Source organism: Rhinoraja longicauda, chromosome 3 (genome assembly GCF_053455715.1).
Source record: "Rhinoraja longicauda isolate Sanriku21f chromosome 3, sRhiLon1.1, whole genome shotgun sequence".
NCBI classification, from domain to species: domain Eukaryota; kingdom Metazoa; phylum Chordata; class Chondrichthyes; order Rajiformes; family Arhynchobatidae; genus Rhinoraja; species Rhinoraja longicauda.
In genome coordinates, this window is record NC_135955.1 from 35,773,116 (window position 1) to 35,789,873 (window position 16,758).

Below are 16,758 nucleotides of genomic sequence, written 5' to 3' on the forward strand. Positions count from 1 at the left end.
CTCCACTCCCAAATTCTGGAGGTAGTCTCTAAGAAACCCTGCTCTGTGGGGGGCGAGCATTGTCATCTTGGAGGATAGAGTTCGGTCCCAGACTGTGGAGATATGGGATTGCCACTGGTTGCAGAATCTCATCTCAATATCTCTCTGCATTGAGATTGCCTCCAATGATGACAAGCCTCGTTTTTCCAGTGAGGGAGATGCCGCCCCACACCATCACATTGCCTCCACCAAAAGATGTTACTCTATCGGTGCAGCAATCAGCATAGCGTTCTCCGCGTCTTCTCCACACTTTGACCCTATGATCCAACTGCCGTAGGCAGAATCTGGACTCATCGCTGAACATAACGTTCCTCCACATGTTCAGGTTCCAGTGCACGTGTTGCCGACACCAGCGCAAACGGGCCTGACGGTGAAGGGCAGTCATGGCAGGCCTCCTGGCAGCCCTATGAGACCGGAGATCGGCTGCGTGCAGTCTGTTCCGAATTGTCAGTGGAGAGAGTCGTCGGCCATATCGTCCTGCAAACCTTGACTGCAAATCTGTAGAAGACAGCCTACGGTTCCTAAGTGCTGGCAGGGTGAGGAAACGGTCTTCTTTGGGTGTCGTCTTCTTGGGACGCCCACTTCGCGGCCTGTCTCTGACATCCCCCGTTATATGGAACTTGGCCTTCACTTTGGAGATGGTACTAGGGCTCACTCCAAATAATGCCGCAACTTGGTTTTGCGGAACACCAGCTTGAAGTTGCCCTATCGCACGGGCCCTATCCAGATCAGTCAAACGTGGCATGCCGATTCTTGGAGCAGACACCTACTGACCACTGTAGCAGGGCCCATGCTCACAGATGCTGCCAATCAGGTGCCAATCAGGCACCTGATTGTCAGCACCTGGGGGTACCAGAAGCTCAAAACAAGAGTCAATAGCAACAGCAGAATAAGCTGTTTGGCATTGGCAGAGATTTGGCAAATTTTTCATGGGCACAACCCATATACTCAGCTCTGCTGCTCATCCCACAAATGCATGTTCCTTACAAATGTGGCACCATTTAAAAGGGAAATAAACAGGCTTTCCAACGGTATAAGATTTATTGCCAAGAAGCATTGTTACAACAAAGAAATAATCTACCAAACACAAATTTCCTTACTTTTTGTGCTATGTTTATATATTTTTTAAAAGCATTTCACCTTCACCTTGCGGATGACACAAAGCTGGGTGGCAGTGTTAGCTGCGAGGAGGATGCTAGGAGGCTGCAGAGTGACTTGGAAAGATTAGGAGAGTGGGCAAATGCATGGCAAATGCAATATAATGTGGATAAATGTGAGGTTATCCACTTTGGCGGCAAGAACAGGAATGCAGATTATTACCTGAATGTTGGCCAATTAGGAAAAGGGGAGATGCAACGTGACCTGGGTGTCATGGTGCACCAGTCATGGAAAGCAAGTGTGCAGGTGCAGCAGGCAGTGAAGAAAGCGAATGGTATGTTAGCATTCATAGCGAGGATTTGAGTATAGGAGCAGGGAGGTTCTGCTGCAGTTGTACAGGGCCTTGGTGAGACCGCAACTGGAGTATTGTGTACAGTTTTGGTCTCCTAATCTGAGGAAATACATTCTAGCCTTAGAGGGAGTACAGAGAAGGTTCACCAGATTGATCCCTGGGATGGCAGGACTTTCATATGAAGAAAGACTGGATAGACTAGGCTTATACTCGCTGGAATTTAGAAGACTGAGGGGGGATCTTATTGAAACATATAAAATTCTTAAGGGGTTGGAGAGGCTAGATGCGGGAAGATTGTTCCCGATGTTGGGGAAGTCCAGAACCAGGGGTCACAGCTTAAGGATAAGGGGGAAGTCTTTTAGGACCGAGATGAGAAAACATTTCTTCATACAGAGAGTGGTGAGTCTGTAGAATTCTCTGCCACAGAAGGTAGTTGAGGCCAGTTCATTGGCTATATTTAAGAGGGAGTTAGATGTGGTCCTTGTGGCTAAAGGGATCAGGGGGTATGGAGAGAAGGCAGGTACAGGTTACTGAGCTGGATGATCAGCCATGATCATATTGAATGGCGGTGCAGGCTCGAAGGGCCGAATGGCCTACTCCTGCACCTATTTTCTATGTTTCTACCCAAACATGTAGCAAACATGTAGGCTCTTAATAGTTAATTGAATCGCTTCAGATAACTAGATACTTGTTACCTCTCTCCACAGATGCAATGGTACATTTCAGTTTAAATGTCTTCCCCCCCCCCCCCACCCCTGTTTTCAAACTGCGTGTTTAACATTTCATCTACAATGTATCACAGACACTCCCTTTGTCCTCTTCACTCTCCCGCTCACAGCAACCTAAAACACACTGCTCTGTTCTCACTCCCCCTCACCCCAGATGGAATAAGGATCAAGCTCACCTGGTCCTCACCCCACCAGCCTCCACATCCAACACATCGTTTTCCGACATTTCCGCCACCTTCAACATGTTCCCAACTTGATACACATCTTTTCATCCCAACACCTCTTCAAACCTCATCAACTGCATTTGTTGCTCGGGACATGACCTCCTTTATATTGGCGAGACCAGGCATAGACCAGACGACCGTTTCATCAAACACTTGCACTCGGTCTGCCAAAACCTGTGGGATCTCCCAGTTGCGAACTATGCAAACACCCCCTCCTATTCCAACATTTCTGTCTTGGACCTCCTCCAATGCATGAGAGGCCACACACAAGCTAGAGGAACAGCACCTCGTATTCTGCTTGGGTAGGTTATAATCCAGCGGTATGCAAATTGAATTCTCTACATTTGCAGCACCCCTGCTATAGACAATAGACAATAGACAATAGGTGCAGGAGGAGGCCATTCGGCCCTTCGAGCCAACACCGCCATTCAATGTGATCATGGCTGATCATTCTCAATCAGTGCCCCGTTCCTGCCTTCTCCCCATACCCCCTGACTCCGCTATCCTTAAGAGCTCTATCTAGCTCTCTCTTGAATGTATTCAGAGAATTGGCCTCCACTGCCCTCTGAGGCAGAGAATTCCACAGATTCACAACTCTCTGACTAAAAAAGTTTTTCCTCATCTCTGTTCTAAAAGGTGCTCCCTCCTCTCTCTTTCTTGTGCCCCATCCCAGTGCACACACATTTCTCCCACTATCCCACCCTTCTTTTCTCCCCCTTCCACTTTTATCCCTCACTCTAGATTTACATTTCACTCCTCTTCTCGCCTTATCGAACACCTTTTCCACCTACAGCCTTTGTGTCCCCATGTTAATCAAATCCCCCACTCATGCATCCACCTATCATTTGCCAGGCTTTGTCCCACCCCTACCTCTTTTCCAGCATAATACAATAATTTGAAGAAAGGTCCCAATCTGAAAGATCACCTATCCATTCCTTCCACGAATACTGCCTGACCAGTTGAGTGACTCCAACACTTCGTGTTTTATTCAAGATTTCAACATCTGCGGATCCTTATGTCTCCACTCACTTTTTCAGTTCTGTTAAAGGGACCTTGACCTGAACTATTTTTCTCCTCACTTACACCAAAGTTTCTTATTTTGTTTGGGATTTGCAGTTTTCTGCTCCAATTTGCCTATGGTATTTTGCCACATTCTCCCCTTAAATTCTTGTGGAATCTGACAGGCCGCTCAGCTATTTAGCAGTTCATATCATCTTGTCTTTGATCGTAGAATTACACTGCACTTGAAAACTAAAACTAAAATCACATCCTGCTCAGTTAATATCTATACAAAATCATAGAAATCGTCTGAAAAGAAGAATGTTGTTGAAAATACAGCCAATCGTGGAATAGTTACTTCATCCAGTTTACTTTGCATCAAAAAACTATTTGACCTCATAAACCACAATAAAGGACATCTAATGCAAGTTCCTTATGTATTATTACATAATACATTATTTTCATAATAACCTGTATTTACAGGTTCCATTACTTTGTATAAGTATGCCAGTTGATCCTCCAGGAAATCCTAACTGTTAGATTCAAGATTTTCATTAAAATATTCGTCGCTGGAGTATTCTTTATTATACCATTAGAAATGACTGGCACCTCTTCACTAAAAGCCAAAAAAACAAACATCCTTAAAGACTTAACTGATCTGGCTTAAATAATTTATATAAAGAAACTATTCTTTTGGACTTTTGAAGAACGTTCTAATGGGAGGGGTAGTGTTTTGTTACATACCTTTAAGCTTTTCTTTCCTTGAATGGAAGCCTCCTTCAGCTACCACAAAGAGCAAGCTCAAATCACTAATAGGCAGAATCGCAAAGATATTATCGCTTTAACATGTCTCCAATATTGATGCCAATATGTTGATGTCAATATGTCACATGCTTCTCCTCTCTCTCCGAAACTCTATATAAAACAGTGTCATTCCTGGATAACACCAGTACTTTCCAGAATTATGAAGAAACATTTCTCATTTAATGCATGAATAGTACTAACTCTTTAATCAACATATATTCACCATCTCACCAAATAGGAAAGATGGGGCTGGTATTTGGAGTTTGCTTCCATTTAAAGAATCTGAAAACCTTATCTGGTAGGTGTTAATAACTTTTCCTTGAATCACATTTAACTAACAATTGAATTCAAAGGAAACATAAAAGTTAGGAAAAAAGCAAACATTTAGGAACAGAGTTAACTTTGACCAAAAGGTTCATGTTGGTGCTTTTCCCATCCCAAGGAAGTAACCACCAGCAATTATCCAAGAAACATAGTAAAAACTGTGAAACAATTGAGTTATGTTCTACAACTATACATCCCAAGGGATTAAGAAGTCCATTGGTACCTCTTATTCTGCTTTTCAGGACAATTCTCTCTTTACATTGCTGAAATGCAATTTTAAATTTGCTAATTTATGATTAAAAGTCAAAAGCCCAAACACATTTATTTTGAATGACAGTTATAAAGAGTCAAAACAAATCTATCTTTAATACAAGTGGAGCTTATCAATAATCAAAATCATTTAGCCTTTTAATGATCCATTAGCATATGCCACCTTCAGTTGAACAGTGAATTAATGAAATGCATAAATATAAGTACTTACAGCAGTCCATGCGCCAATTATACAACGAGAACAAGTCCAACCATCATGAATCTCATGATGCGGAACACCATAGCAACCTACAGGTTAAAGTAAAGAGTCATAACCATTATTCAAAGCACAAAAATGGCCATACAAGAGAGCAGCATCAGTAAAATAACACCTACTTGCATGAACTTGTAGACTGCACTTTGCACAGGATATCAGCAAACTCGTTCCATCCTCATTAATAAATGAATTTGTAGGGCACAATTCATTACTTTCTTCACTGTACGCAAAACACATTTCTGGAATAAGGGGTTTAGTTTTATGTTGCTTGGATGGTGATACCTCAGCTGAATCAGAGTTGATTTGAGATCTTCTTTCCATGGGTTGATCAGGCTATAGAAGAAACAAATACACTGGACGGTTAATCGTGTTGAGTTTTCTCATCCAAAAGATGCTGTATCAGCTGTGATAATCAAGGAGAAAAATGTTTAGTACTGAGCAACATATGTCAGAATCAGGTCAAAAACATTCTTAAGTGAAGAATAATACATAAAGATGCAGAGTAAAGTTGTTTCCATAGAGAGAATAAAAGAATTTGAACAAAAGAGCCACAACCTCCCTGAGCCATTTGCCAGGTATCAGTCCAACATTTCATTTCCATTCATCGAGGCAAGGTGAATGCACAGACTCTTTTTCCCAGGGTAGGGGAATCAAGACTTAGAGGGCATTGGTTTGAGATGAGAGGAGAAATATTTAATAGGAAGCTGAAGGGCAACGTTTTCAAACAGAGGGTGGTGGGTATACGGAATTTTCTGTCAGAAGTAGTAGTCAAGGCAGCTACAATAACAACAATTAAAAGACATTTGGGCAGATGGAGGGAGAATTGTCGAGATGGAGAATTTTGAGAGTAGGGGATGGCATCTTTGCAGGAGGCTAGGTGGGAGGAGATGTAATCCAGATAACCGTAGGAGTCGATGGGTAAGTAGTAGATATCAGCCAATAGTCTATCCCTTATGATGGAGCCAGAGAATCAAGAAAAGAGAGAGAGGTGTCACAGAGATAGGTGTCAGTAATCTTACTTTTTAGGTAACTAACCAAACTCCCTCCTCCTTTCCCTGTGCCCCAAACTGGAGGAATAGCACTTTATATTCCATTTGGATAGCTTACAACCCAACAATATGAACATTAACCAATTTTAAGTAACTACACAACCCCCACTTCCCCTCCCCCCCACATTCCTTTCTCCCCCATCACCCCCACATCCCCAACCCACCCTCCCCCCCAAATGAACCTTGCATCAATTGCTCTTGTTTCACAATCAGCAATTCTTTTGTCTCACACCTTCTGTCTTTTTATCTCTGGTCTCCAACTATTTGTCCCTCAAGAACCCCCTCACCAGTATTCATCTATCACTTGCCAGGTTTTGTCCTGTCACTCCTTTCTTTCAACCTTCTTTCTCCACCCCACCCCTAACAGAATCAGTCTGATGAAGGGTTTTGACCTGAAACATCACCTATTCATGTTCTCGATAGATACTACCTGACCAGCTGAGTTACTCCAGCATTTTGCATCTTTTTTTGGTAACCAGCATCTGCAGTTCCTTATTTCTACAAGGGCGACATTTTGTTAGCTAAAAGGCAATCCGACTCATTAAAATGTACTGAAATACCAATAGGCAAAATATTAATGGAAGAAGAGGGACTTCAAAGGTGAGATAGTTTGGATACAGAATCAACAAATTCTTTTCAGAGGGAAAGAAGTGTATCCACAATTAATATTCATTGAATAATGCAAAATGCAGTTAGAATATCAGCAAAAGGATGCATATGACAACTTCAGTTCACAATACAGTCGCAAACCAAGCTGATGACAAAGTACAGAGGCAATCGACAAAAAGAAATCAAAAGACAAAGAGTTATGTGAATTGATTCGTATCTGTTGTAAAAGGAACCTAAAAGTCATTTATAAGCACATTAATTCTAAAAGGGCTGTCAAATAAAGAACAGGATCAATGAAAAACTTAAAGTGAAATATTCTTGTGGGAATGGAGGGCATGGTTAAGGTGAGGTACTCACATGGCTGACTGAGCATTTGGAAACTGCTTCACTAGAAAAGAGAATGCTGCTACTGTGTCAGCAAAGGGGAAGGCAGTGGTGAGAGTGGATAGGATTTTAAAAAATGTAAATACTTAAAATGTTGGCAGGAGTTTCTTAAAATAGTAAAATCAGCGAGCCTAGGTGGGGTGAATCGGGTTAAAGGGAAGCACAAGTGAAAATTGCCAATTCACTGCCGGAATTTTCTAATACTCCACTGAAAAGACAACTCTCATTGTGATGCTCTTGTAATGCCTGATTAAAATAGAGGGATTAACTCAGCAAAAACAGTTAGTCATCCTGACACTGGTGATGGATAAATTGTGAAGCAATAATCCACAAAGAAATTAACACAATTGGAGTACGATATTTGGAGACCCAAGTGACTGCAGTTTCAGGAATCTTTAACAAAACACCAAATGTTGGAGTTACTCAACGGGTCAAGCAATTCCTGGAGAGGGAATGGATAGATGAAATTTTGAGTCGGGACCCTTCTTCATTCTGATAGGATTATAGATCAGTCTTAAGGAAGGATCCAGCCAAAAACATCACTTATCATTCCCTCCCTAGATGCTGCCTGATTCACCGAGTCCTTCAGCACTTAGTGTTCTGCTCTGGGTTATGGCTTCATTTTGCTTTTAAAATGTCTGACTCTCTTGTCCATGTGTTTTTCTTTCACTCTATTTCCTTCACTAATTTGAACCTAATTTAAATTTCCTTCATAATTCACTTCCTTTTTTTCCCCACCTTTTCTTAAAACTCTTGAGATGGACTACTGGCTCGATATTCATCAAGTGCCGGGGGACACATTATAATCTCTGTACCTTTATCATTGTAGTTTGTGGTGTAAATAACGTGCAATTTCAAGGTTAATGAGAAAGTGTAACCGAGTTCACTTGCTGAGACATGTGATACTTTTTGATCCTATTTCCACCCTTAATGTGGGGTGAACAATTTTAGATTTATCACAAAGAAACTATGATAGATACTGATACTCTGATGGGATGAGCTGGAGTAATGTGACTTTAAAAAAAAGATTACATATCTGAAACAATAAAAACCAGGAAAAGGAGACAGACAGAGGGACCAGGATAAGTCCTGAGCTCCATAAAGTATCTGCAGTTCAGAGAATCAGAGAAACCTTCAGGCCAGCAAGCACGTAAAATTCCAAGCAAGGATTGGAATGTTAAAGATCAAGGCTTCATACTATCCTTAACCTTTTCTCCATTAGCTTGCCCTTTAACTTGATCATCTCCCTTTTAAAATATTTACGCATCATCTTCCACAACTTTTTATGAGCCTGAGATTTTGTCACCAGCTTCCTTTCTTACCAAGTAATTTTCCAATCATTATGCATGTTGACAAAATGAGTTCTCAGGCTCATAAAAAGTTACAATTCCAGGGAGGTTTTGACATTTCCCTCCAACACCTCTGTAGTAGCCATTTGTGTTTGTACTAGCTGTCTTAGCATATTATATTATTTTGTATCTTGCTGTATTATTTTTGGACACTTAGAGGTTGTCATGAGATGAATACATATATGGGCATAATGGGCATAACGTACTGGGAGGAGCCAGAACTAGGTATTATCTGGAATGCAGAGACGGGAAGCATCAGATGCGGAGAAGCCAGGGCGAGTTAAAGTTCTAATCTGACTTATGACGGGAGAAATACAAATCTGTTTGTATCACTACTTCAATAAATGACTAATTAAACTGAAACGCCGTGAAGATCTCTCTGTTGTCGGTTTGCGGTCACTCCAGCCTCCGTGAAATGGTGGTAAGTGGAGAGGACTTTATTGTAAGAACCAAAGGGGGAGCCGGCGTGCTTTGTAAAATTATCAGTGCCGTTGTTTGTATGTATTGTGTATGCAGGCTAAGAATCTCACTGTGCCTAGTCACATGTGACAATAAAGTATTCCTATTCTTTCCTGAATGCAAGGAAAAAGTATATGGTTAATGGCAAGATCCTTAACAGCATTGATGTACAGAAGGATCTTTGCAACCGGGTCCACAGCTCCCTAAAATAGACAAGTAATTGGTTGGGCCGTGGAGAATGTTGTAAAGCAGAATGACCAAGAGGTGGAAGTACACAGTTCCGTGAAAGTGGCAACACACGTAGACAAGGTGGCGAAGAAGGCATTTGTTCACATTCACAAAGGAGCAGAATTAGGCCATTCAACCTATTGAGTCTACTCTGCCATTCAATTATGGCTGATTTATCTTTCCCCCTCACTCTCATTCCCATGCCATTTCTTGTAACCTTTGACACCCTTACTAATCAAGAACCTATCAATCTCCATATTAAGCATACCCAAAGACTTGACCTCCACAACCGTCAGCGGCAAAGAATTCCATAGGTTCACCACCCTCTAGCTAAAGAAAGTCCTCCTCATTTCCTTTCTAAAGGTACATCCTTTATTCTGAAGCTGTGCCCTTTGGTCCTAGATTCTCCCATGAGCAAAAACATCCTCTCCACATTCGCTCTATCTAGTCCTTTCATTATTCGGCTGCTGTGGTATATCATTCATCTCTGGGGCATTGAATACAGGAGTTCGGAATTTTTTTTACAGTTGTAAAACCTGGTCAGCATGGACAGGTTGGGCTGGAAGTCCGTGCTGCATGACCCTTTGACTATATTAATGGTCTATCCATTACTTCCCTATACTCTACCTAACTAACTAATACTACCTGACTTACTGACTTACTCCATGAGTTTGTGTCTTTTTTTGTAAACCAGCATCTGCAGTTCCTTGTGTCTCCATTTCTTCTATGAAGTTTCAAAATACACCTGTTGTCCCTACACACCATTTTCCTGTTACATAGATTCAATATGCACCTTTTTCCAATTAGCATGCATTGGTGTTAGATGATTTAACTTTGCTCTTCAAAGAAACATTCCTAGTTTGAACCTGCATTACTGCTTCTCACGAAGCTATCAATTGCTTTGTTACATCTTTTCTTAAATGTGGAAATCAGAACTTCATTTCAAAGTCATTACCTTTGATATGTTTTGGCCTTTTTCATCACTACTCTAATCTATCTGATTTTGATTCATTTTTTTAAAAAAATCTAAACATGCCCACGGTGGGTTAAAAGTCCTGTTTCTGTGCTATATGGCTCTCAGCTGCTCTTGCTACATTGCTTTTTCTCCCACGTGATTTAACCCCACTTGTTTCTCATTGGACTGGAAGTGTAATAAATGAGAAAATTCTCCTGCATCCACATCAGAAATCCATCTTCTTTGTTACCACTAGCAAACCTTTTTCTTTCCCCAATCTACAATTAAGAATGGAAGTCTCTTAATCTTATTGTCCTACTTTTGCAACAAATCTTTAAAATACATTTTCTCATCCATTTCCTTTGTACAACTTAGGGCCCTATAAAAAAACAGCAAACAACACGACTCGGGTCAGTTTAAAACTAACATCATTGCATCAAGAATGCTGCAGCCATTCCTCTTTTTAACCTTCTCTATCATTCTGCACAACTTAGTAACCTTGAATATTAAGAGCCTGATTTTAACTGAGGCATGTCTGTTAATACCAAAACAATTATAACAACTTTTGGCAATATGCTGGCAATTTACAACCTTATTACTTGCATCAGGTACAATGCAATTTCATCCCCCATTCTTTACTATAACCTCATGGTTTCATGAAGTGTGTCAGCAATTTCATAGGTCAATAATTCACTCTGACTCCATGACTGAAGAAAACAGGTTGCAGGTTAAGGTTAATTATTTTACTTCAAATATACCTTATTACTGAATATGTGAAAAACCAGTGACAATGGAAAACAGATTGGTCAGAATATCAAGAGAAATTTCTTGTTTCAGATGGAACCCTTCATTTGAAATGTTTTGAAATATTCTGTTAGATTTGAGGTCTAGCTTGGTCAGCTTTATGCTACAGGGAAAAATAAATTTGAAAACTAGTTATTATTTTATCATTTTATTACTTTAGAATGTATTATTTTCTCTTGATGAGTTAAAGTATCAGGAACATACAAGTAATTTTATAAATTCCAATGAATTCCTTAAACAAGTTCATCTGTGATACATACGACAGAGTCAGTTTCTTTTTACCCGTTTCTTTCACAAACACAATGATTTAAGGGATTAAATATGCCAAGGTTGCTGTATATGCTAGGTGATTCACAATTCAATTTAGTATCTACATCTCAGATAGAAGTCGTTCAACTCAAATACGCCACAATAGACAATAGACAATAGGTGCAGGAGTAGGCCATTCGGCGCTTCGAGCCAGCACCGCCATTCAATGTGATCATGGCTGATCATTCTCAATCAGTACCCCGTTCCTGCCTTCTCCCCGTACCCCCTGACTCCGCTATCCTTAAGAGCTCTATCTAGCTCTCTCTTGAATGCATTCAGAGAATTGGCCTCCATTGCCTTCTGAGGCAGAGAATTCCACAGATTCACAACTCTCTGACTGAAAAAGGTTTTCCTCATCTCCGTTCTAAATGGCCTACCCCTTATTCTTAAACTGTGGCCCCTGGTTCTCGACTCCCCCAACATTGGGAACATGTTTCCTGCCTCTAACGTGTCCAACCCCTTAATAATCTTATATGTTTCGATAAGATCCCCTCTCATCCTTCTAAATTCCAGTGTATACAAGTCTAGTCGCTCCAGTCTTTCAACATACGACAGTCCCGCCATTCCGGGAATTAACCTAGTAAACCTACGATGCATGCCCTCAATAGCAAGAATATCCTTCCTCAAATTTGGAGATCAAAACTGCACACAGTACTCCAGGTGCGGTCTCACTAGGGCCCTGTACAACTGCAGAAGGACCTCTTTGCTCCTATACTCAACTCCTCTTGTTATGCAGGCCAACATTCTATTGGCTTTCTTCACTGCCTGCTGTACCTGCATGCTTCCTTTCAGTGAATGATGTACTAGGACACCCAGATCTCGTTGTACGTCCCCTTTTCCTAACTTGACACCATTCAGATAATAATCTGCCTTTCTATTCTTACTACCAAAGTGGATAACCTCACACTTATCCACATTAAACTGCATCTGCCATGCATCCGCCCACTCACACAACCTATCCAAGTCACCCTGCAACCTCGTACTATCTTCCTCACAGTTCACACTACCACCCAGCTTTGTATCATCTGCAAATTTGCTAATGGTACTGTTAATCCCTTCATCCAAGTCATTAATGTATATTGTAAATAGCTGCGGTCCCAGCACCGAGCCTTGCAGTACCCCACTAGTCACTGCCTGCCATTCTGAAAGGAACACATTAGATGTGTTCCACCTGATATTTCCTACTCTTCTTTGCCTAAGCCAATATAAACATACTTTTCTCCTTCATATGCTTATCTTAATTTTCCCATTGGTTCTGTTAGTGACTATCTTATATTTATGGCTTCTGAATCCAACAAGACGGTGAGGAGGCACAGGAAACTGCAGGTGCTAGTCTCAAGCAAAACACAAAGTGCTGGAGGAATTCAGCTGCCCAGGCAGCATCTGGGAAGGGAAATGGACAGGTGACTTTTCGGGTTGGGACCCTTCTTCAGACTAAAAGATCACAAATTGTGAACTGCAAACACTTGGTAAAAGATTTTAAACTCTGAAAACTGTTATGAATCATTAGCATAATTCATTTCGGATTAGATAATAATTTACCTGGTAATAGGGAAAGAAAAGTGAGCAAATCGCACAATATGGTTCCATTTTCGAGACGTCTTCATTATATTCCTTCTCTGCTTGGAAATTGTGCACTTTACTCTGCCACAATTGGATTAAAGGTTTGGCCCAAGGTTGTGTTTCATTTATATCTTCTTCATTTAATGTTGGATCGGTCAATTCTACATAAGATTGGGGAACAATCAAGATGATGGACAATGAACAATTAGTCTGGAGAAACATTAAGCAGAAATACATACTAAACATAATACGTAACAATGCAAACTAATCCTACTGACCAATTCAGTCACATTTCACCACAACATCCTTTATAACAGGTATAACAGGTATAACAGAACTTTATTTGTCGTTCGGTACCGAAGTACCGAACGAAACTACATAGCAGTCATAGAAAAAAAAAAAAAGAACACAAGACACATAACCCCAACACAAACGTCCATCACAGTGACTCCAAACACCCCCTCACTGTGATGGAGGCAACAAAACTTCCACTCTCTTCCCCACGCCCACGGACAGACAGCTCGTCCCCGACCGACCCGCACAGTCCCCGCACCGGGCGCTGAAACGTCTCGCGGCCGGACCGGGCGATGAAAGGCCCGGTTTATCCAAATTTGTCAATCCACAGAAATTCTGGTCAATGGATTGTGATATTAGCCCAAAATCCTCAAGTTATCCCAAATGAACAAAAATTAGAACATTTCAAAAACCAAAATAGGGCAAAGTACCAACGATATCAGGATATCAAAAGTGCTACAAGTTTAATGGACTTTATTTGGCCATTGTCTGCCTGGTATTTGCATGCTCTCGGATGTTCCTTTGCAGCCCGTTGAACTGATTAAGCTTCATGCCTCGCCATTACAGCTGTCCCACCAAATGGAGCCGACTGTGAACAGCAACTCAACTTTAGATAGCCAAAATCAAAGTCTCACCCTGGACAATTTGTATTACAAAAGGCCTTCTCGAAGCTCTCTGATAATCAGATTTATGTAAAATAAGTTTAAATAGACTATTTAACAAACTGAAAATAATTCAAGAAATTAATAAAAATAAGCCATTTCTATTGCCGCACTTTAGTTTGGGCGACACGGTGGCGCAGCAGTAGAGTTGCTGCCTTACAGCGAATGCAGCGCCGGAGACTCAGGTTCAATCCTGACTACAGGCACCGTCTGTACGGAGTTTGTACGTTCTCCCCGTGACTTGCATGGGTTTTCTCCGAGATCTTCGGTTTCCTCCCACACTCCAGACGTACAGGTATGTAGGTTAATTGGCTGGGCAAATGTAAAAATTGTCCCTAGTGGGTGTAGGATAGTGTTGGTGTGCGGGGATCGCTGGGCAGCACGGACCCGGTGGGCCGAAGGGCCTGTTTCTGCGCTGTATCTCTAAATCTAAAAAAATCTAAAACAGAATGTTCAAGCAGTCTAGTAGTGAAGGAAAAGCTCACACACCATAGGTTATGACTTGTAGTGCATTCTGCAATGCATTAATGCACATCGTCTCTGCATGCTTCTGCAACTTGAAATCAAAACCTCCAAATATCACCAAACACCTGAAGAATCTCAAAATCAATAGCAAATTGAAATGGACCAGCAATTCACCTTTAATTACAAGCAGCATTTTTACAGAGCAATGATGGGAGGGGATAAGCCATTCAAGCCGCTGAACAGATGTTCAGAGTCGCACAACGCAACAACAGCCCCTTCTGCCACTGTGTTCATGCCAAACCTTTTGACCTTTGTGAGGCCATTAGATGGAAATGGAAACGTTGGCATCAAATCTTTGTTGCATGTTGATTGCCACTTTGATCAGGTTACACTGCCTATTGCCAACAAGAATTCAGTGCAGCAACAAGGAACTGCAGACACTGATTTACAAAAGAAGACATAAAAGACTGGTGTAACTCAGCAGATGAGTCACCATCTCTAGACAACATGGATAGGTGACGTTTCGGGTTGGGATCCTTCTTCAGGCTGATTCTGTGCGGTCATTCACACTTTACTTCCAGAAATAAAATGTCCGGTGCACCAGTATATCACCAAAATAGCAAACCGCTTACAAAACAAAATAGGTCACCGATCAGAATTTTTCACCATTTGAGTTTTTAAGTCAGGATAACTCATATAGATCACAATTGTTCTTTCATCTCCATGCTAAAATTATAAAAGGCCAGTTAAAATAATTGTCATGATTTTTGGATGACTCATCAGTGAATGCATGTAATTATGAAGCCTCTTTCAGAAGCATATGGCTCCATAAGTATGAAGGCACGAACCAGTTGCAGAATTTTAGAGAAAATAACATCCAAGTAATAGCTGAGGGTCAATTTCATTTTATTCTTTGTATGCCCCTGAAGAGCTAAATAACTTCCAATTTCATAAACACCCTGGTGTACGATAAACAACTGAAATAGAGTTTTATTGTTTCAGTTTAATTAAGTTCAAAATTGGCCTGCACTATAATTTGATACAAGAGGTTGTACTATAATTCCTTAAAAGTAATGTTGCCAAATATCTAGGTCCAAATAATTATACCAAAGTGCATTTCACGCTTGTAATGTTGTGGAATTTAATTATAAATATTTAATGAAATGAAAATTCAGAACAAATATATACCTTTGAGAATAATGTCATTTGTTTCTGAATATACCTTATTATTACTGCAGCCATTTCGTACGTCTGATATTAGTTCAGTCTTCTCATCAACATTATCCAATTCAACACCGGTGCATTCAACCACTTTCATCAGCACTAATTTCCATGCAAGGCTCGTGAAAACATCGCCTCTGCATTGCCACAAGATCAGCCTCATCCACCCAACCCCATGCATATGCAATGCCCATAAATACCAATTGACATTTAAAATCTGAGGTGTTTGCATAACCATTACCCAAAGGTAGACACAAAATGCTGGAGTAACGCAGCGGGTCAGGCAGCATCTCTGGAGAGAAGGAATGGGTGACGTTTCGGGTCAAGACCCTTCTTCAGACTGAAGAAGGGTCTCGACCCGAAACATCACCCATTCCTTCTCTCCAGAGATGCTGCCTGACCCGCTGAGTTACTCCAGCATTTTGTGTCTACCTTTGATTTAAACCAGCATCTGCAGTTTTCTGTCCTACATAACCATTACCCATTTGCATTGACAGCATTTTCAGAATTGCTGGTTACAGTTCCTAAGTGCTTTGTTTGTTTCGGGCAAAAACTACTAAATTGGAGATCCGTGCTGATTTAATCAATGAGTCTTCCAGTTTCACACTGACCTCTGCAGTTTAGAACTTCAATTATGCATAGACTATATAAAAATAAACTGTGTGGGCTGGGAGAATTGCATGACTAAAATTGAACTGTTCTCCTGGATTGTCTAACAGATTTATTGTAGGAATTTTCTGCATTCGACAGTGATCCGCTGGTGATACTACTTTGAAAAAAATTGGAAGAATTTTATATTTATGTAACAGTGCTTCTACATAATAACTGCTATTCTTTAAAGACAGCAAAACATGGGTAGGAAACATGAAAATCGTTAGTCCCAGAGTATTTTCCAGAAGTGAATCACCTGACCCTTGTAATAAGTACAGACTTGGGTTTGGCAAAACTTTCTGCATCTGCAACTTTCTTGCACCAGAACGCCAATAATCAAACCATGCACAATGGCTCGAGTGTGAGAGAACTATCTCATGAGAGCAAGCAAAGCAGGATGTGACCAGAACAAACTTCACCTATGTGAATGTGAAAAGTACTACTGTTAGCCAAGTCAGAAAATATAAATTTCCTGAACGTAAATGTTAAAAGTATTATCTACATGCATATAAAAATGATTAAAATATTGTTAGAAATTTGAACCCAAACTTTAAATACTGTAAATCCCTTAAACCAATTAAAAGAAGCAAAAATAAACAATTGAAATGTAAACGCAAATTGAACCCTTGCCGTTCCTAAACTCCATTTAAACAAATAGAGAT

At 40.7% G+C, this 16,758-nt stretch overlaps 1 protein-coding gene across 3 annotated transcripts in view; it reads right to left on the reverse strand.

Moving 5' to 3' along the window:
* LOC144591911 (lysine-specific demethylase 4C-like) overlaps positions 1-16,758 on the reverse strand; it is a 265,572-nt gene that overhangs the window by 99,236 nt on the left and 149,578 nt on the right. For all 3 annotated transcript variants that reach the window (XM_078395927.1, XM_078395926.1, XM_078395928.1), the window contains exons 13-15: positions 12,783-12,964; positions 5,214-5,427; positions 5,050-5,126 (exon numbers count right to left, since the gene is read on the reverse strand). In XM_078395927.1, the coding sequence (XP_078252053.1) occupies positions 5,050-5,126; positions 5,214-5,427; positions 12,783-12,964 (473 nt within the window). The remainder of the gene's footprint in view (positions 1-5,049; positions 5,127-5,213; positions 5,428-12,782; positions 12,965-16,758) is intronic.